General features: G+C 63.0%; 1 protein-coding gene across 1 annotated transcript in view; it reads left to right on the top strand.

Moving 5' to 3' along the window:
• VPS51 (VPS51 subunit of GARP complex) overlaps window positions 1-1,781 on the top strand; it is a gene marked incomplete at its 5' end in the record, with an annotated part of 5,846 nt that extends 4,065 nt beyond the window's left edge. Inside the window, 3 exons of the mRNA XM_035896072.1 lie at window positions 3-85; window positions 389-476; window positions 1,035-1,781. Of these exons, the coding sequence (XP_035751965.1) occupies window positions 3-85; window positions 389-476; window positions 1,035-1,295 (432 nt within the window). The remainder of the gene's footprint in view (window positions 1-2; window positions 86-388; window positions 477-1,034) is intronic.
• Window positions 1,782-2,929: the final 1,148 nt, after the last annotated feature.

The following is a 2,929-nucleotide window of genomic DNA, read 5'->3' on the forward strand; positions in this document are numbered from 1 at the left end:
AGAGCAGTGACTCGAGCCGGCGCGCCTTCTCCGTCTACAGCAGCTCACGGGCACCCGGGCGCTACGCCCCCAGCTACACCCCCAGGTCAGTCCTGTCACCCAGGCCACCTCTCGGCCAACCCAGGGCCACCCCGTCACCCCTGCGGTAACCACTACATCTTCCCCATGACCCTCTTTGTGTCCCCAAACTGTCCCAGTATGCCCTGCTGATCCCCATGTGCCTTGCGTCCCATGAATGTCTCATCTTTCCATGTCCTTAACCATCCCCACATTCCATGACTGTCCCTACAGCCACTGCCCATCTTTGTGTCCCCAAACAGTCCCAATATCTCCTGACCATCTCAGTGTCCCCATCCCCATGTCCCTGACCTGGTGTCACCCTCCCCAGTGCCCCCATGGACACCCACCTGCTCAGCAACATCCAGAAGCTTTTCTCCGAACGCATTGACATCTTCAGTCCTGTCGAATTCAACAAGGTAAGGCCACAGGGACATGCCCCTGTCCTCAAGGTCCCTAAACTGCCCACCTTCCCGGCTGTCACATGTCCCTGATGCTCCCCTGTCCTATGTGTCAGGACTCAGGGTCCCTGCGGCTGATGACCAGGGCAAGGGTGTCCTCGTGTCCCTATGCTGACGTGACTCAGGGCCTCCCTGTGCTCCCAACAGCCAGGCCGAGGGTGTCCCCATCCCCCTGCCCCATGTGTCCAGGCTTGGAAGCTCCAGCCAGGACAGTGGCGTTGCTCATGTCACCCATGGGCCCGTCCTGATGGGACCTGGGGCCTCCCCGCACTTGAAGAATCCAGGCTGAAGGAGCCCCTGTTCCTTTGTGCCATGTGTCCCCACGTCCCATGTGTCGGGACTCAGGGAATCCCTGGGGACTGGTGACCAGGATGAGAGTATCCTAGGAGCTGATGGCCTGGAGAGGGGTGTCCCCAATGTCCCCACATCCCTGTGCAGATGTGACTCGGGGCCTTCCTGCCCTGGGGGCATCCCTGTCCCCCTGTGCCACATGTCCCTGCTATCCCCGCGTCCCAGGTGTCGGTGCTGACAGGGATCATCAAGATCAGCCTCAAGACGCTGCTGGAGTGCGTGCGGCTGCGGACGCTGGGGCGCTTCGGGCTGCAGCAGGTGCAGGTGGACGGCCATTACCTGCAGCTCTACCTCTGGCGCTTCGCCGCTGACGAGCGGGTGGTGCAGGGGCTGCTGGATGAGGTGGCCGCCAGCGCCGCCCACCGCTGCCTCGACCCCGTCCCCATGGAGCACAGCGTCGTCGAGCTCATCTGTGAGCGCGGGTAGGACGTGGGGACACACAGGGGCGTGGGCTGATGTACGGGACATGGCATCACGTAGTGGGGGGGACACAAGGACAGGCACAGCCCAGCGGGGACATCTCTGGGAGGGGAGCAGCAGGTCTTCCGTCCTGTTACATATCTGGGGACACACCTGTGCTGTGTGGGTCCCCACACGTACGTGGGGACACTCCATGTGTCCTCCCCCACACGGCAACATGCAAGGATGTCCCATGTCCCCACATACAGCAACACGCAGAGACAACCCCTGTCCCCACACCAGGTCACCCCCTGTCGTCACCCCCCCACACTGGTAACACCCCACATTGTCCCTCCACCCCAGTGACACCCTCAACGTGTGCTGACACCCCGTGCTGTCATTGCGGCCCCAGTGACATACCGTGTCATCCCCCCACCTTGGTGAAATCCCCTCGTGCCTGGGCGCAGCCCCTTTGTCACAGTTGGGGACAATAAATAAAACGTGTGAGCTGTGCTTTTTGCCCCCTGCCTGTGCCTGGGGTAGGGAGGGGACACAAAAGGGACAGATGCCTGGGTCCCTGGGCGGGCAGGAGCAGGGTCGGGGGGCAGGCAATGCCCTGGGTGGTCGGGGAAGGGCAGTGCGGGAGGAGCAGCCCCAGAAAAAGGGATTCCTCACCTCGGCTGGGACACAGGGTGCCCACAGGGGCCAGGGACAGCCAGCGTGGCAGGGGTTTCCATGCTGAATGAAGTCCCCAACCTGTCCCGACTGCAGGCACCGCAACGGGCAGCTACAGCTCCTTCACAGCACTTGTTCGCCCTGCAGCCGGGCCGCGTTTCACCACCTTTGGGGTAAACAAGGTTGGGAAGTGGAGGCTTGGCCCTGGCCAGCAGATGAGCCCCCACCAGCCGCTCGCTCCCTCCTTTCCCCCCTGCAGCGGGATGGGGGATGAAAATGGCAAGGGCAAAAGCAAGAAGAACGCGAGGGTCAAGAGAAAGAACTTTAACAAGGGCAGGGGGTGGGAGAAAAGGAGGACGAGCGATGGGATGGCGGACACCCAGCACCTCTCACCAGCAGGCTGATGCCCGCACATCTCCGGGCGAGGGCTGCCTTAGGAGGACAGCCCGTTCCCTAGATTGAGGGATAGCTGCAGAAGACGACAGGAAACGGCAATTCCCGGTGTTCACGTGTACGTTCATGTTACGGTGTGACCCCAAGAGCACGAGAGCCTGCGGCTCCTGGGTGAAACCAAGAGCCCCATCCGCTTGTCCCTCGTTGTGTGCTTCCGGACCTCGCCAAGCTCTGGCCCTGCGCGCTGGGCGTCCCCAGCCCCCCACCAGCCCGACGATGCAACAGCAGAGGGGACGGGCGCCAGCAGCCTCCGTGATGTCACAGTGCGTCTCCGTGACGTCACAGTGCACCTCCGTGATGAGCCAAGGCCTCTCCCCAAGGCCCCCCCAGCAGCCCAGGCCACAACCCCTCCTGCCCTCGCCGCGCTCTGCCACCCAGAGCTGCAGCAGCCGACACGCTCATCCGCACCCACTCCCACGGCCAAGGCTGAGCAGAGGGAGGCGCTGCCGCTCCTCCCGGGGAGGCTTCACACCGGGCCTCTCTCACAGAAGCCCCTCTGCAACTCTCACCTCTTTGCCATGCCATTGGTAGGC

The sequence above is a fragment of the Egretta garzetta genome, unplaced genomic scaffold (assembly GCF_000687185.1).
Source record: "Egretta garzetta isolate BGI_Z169 unplaced genomic scaffold, ASM68718v1 scaffold746, whole genome shotgun sequence".
Taxonomy (NCBI): domain Eukaryota; kingdom Metazoa; phylum Chordata; class Aves; order Pelecaniformes; family Ardeidae; genus Egretta; species Egretta garzetta.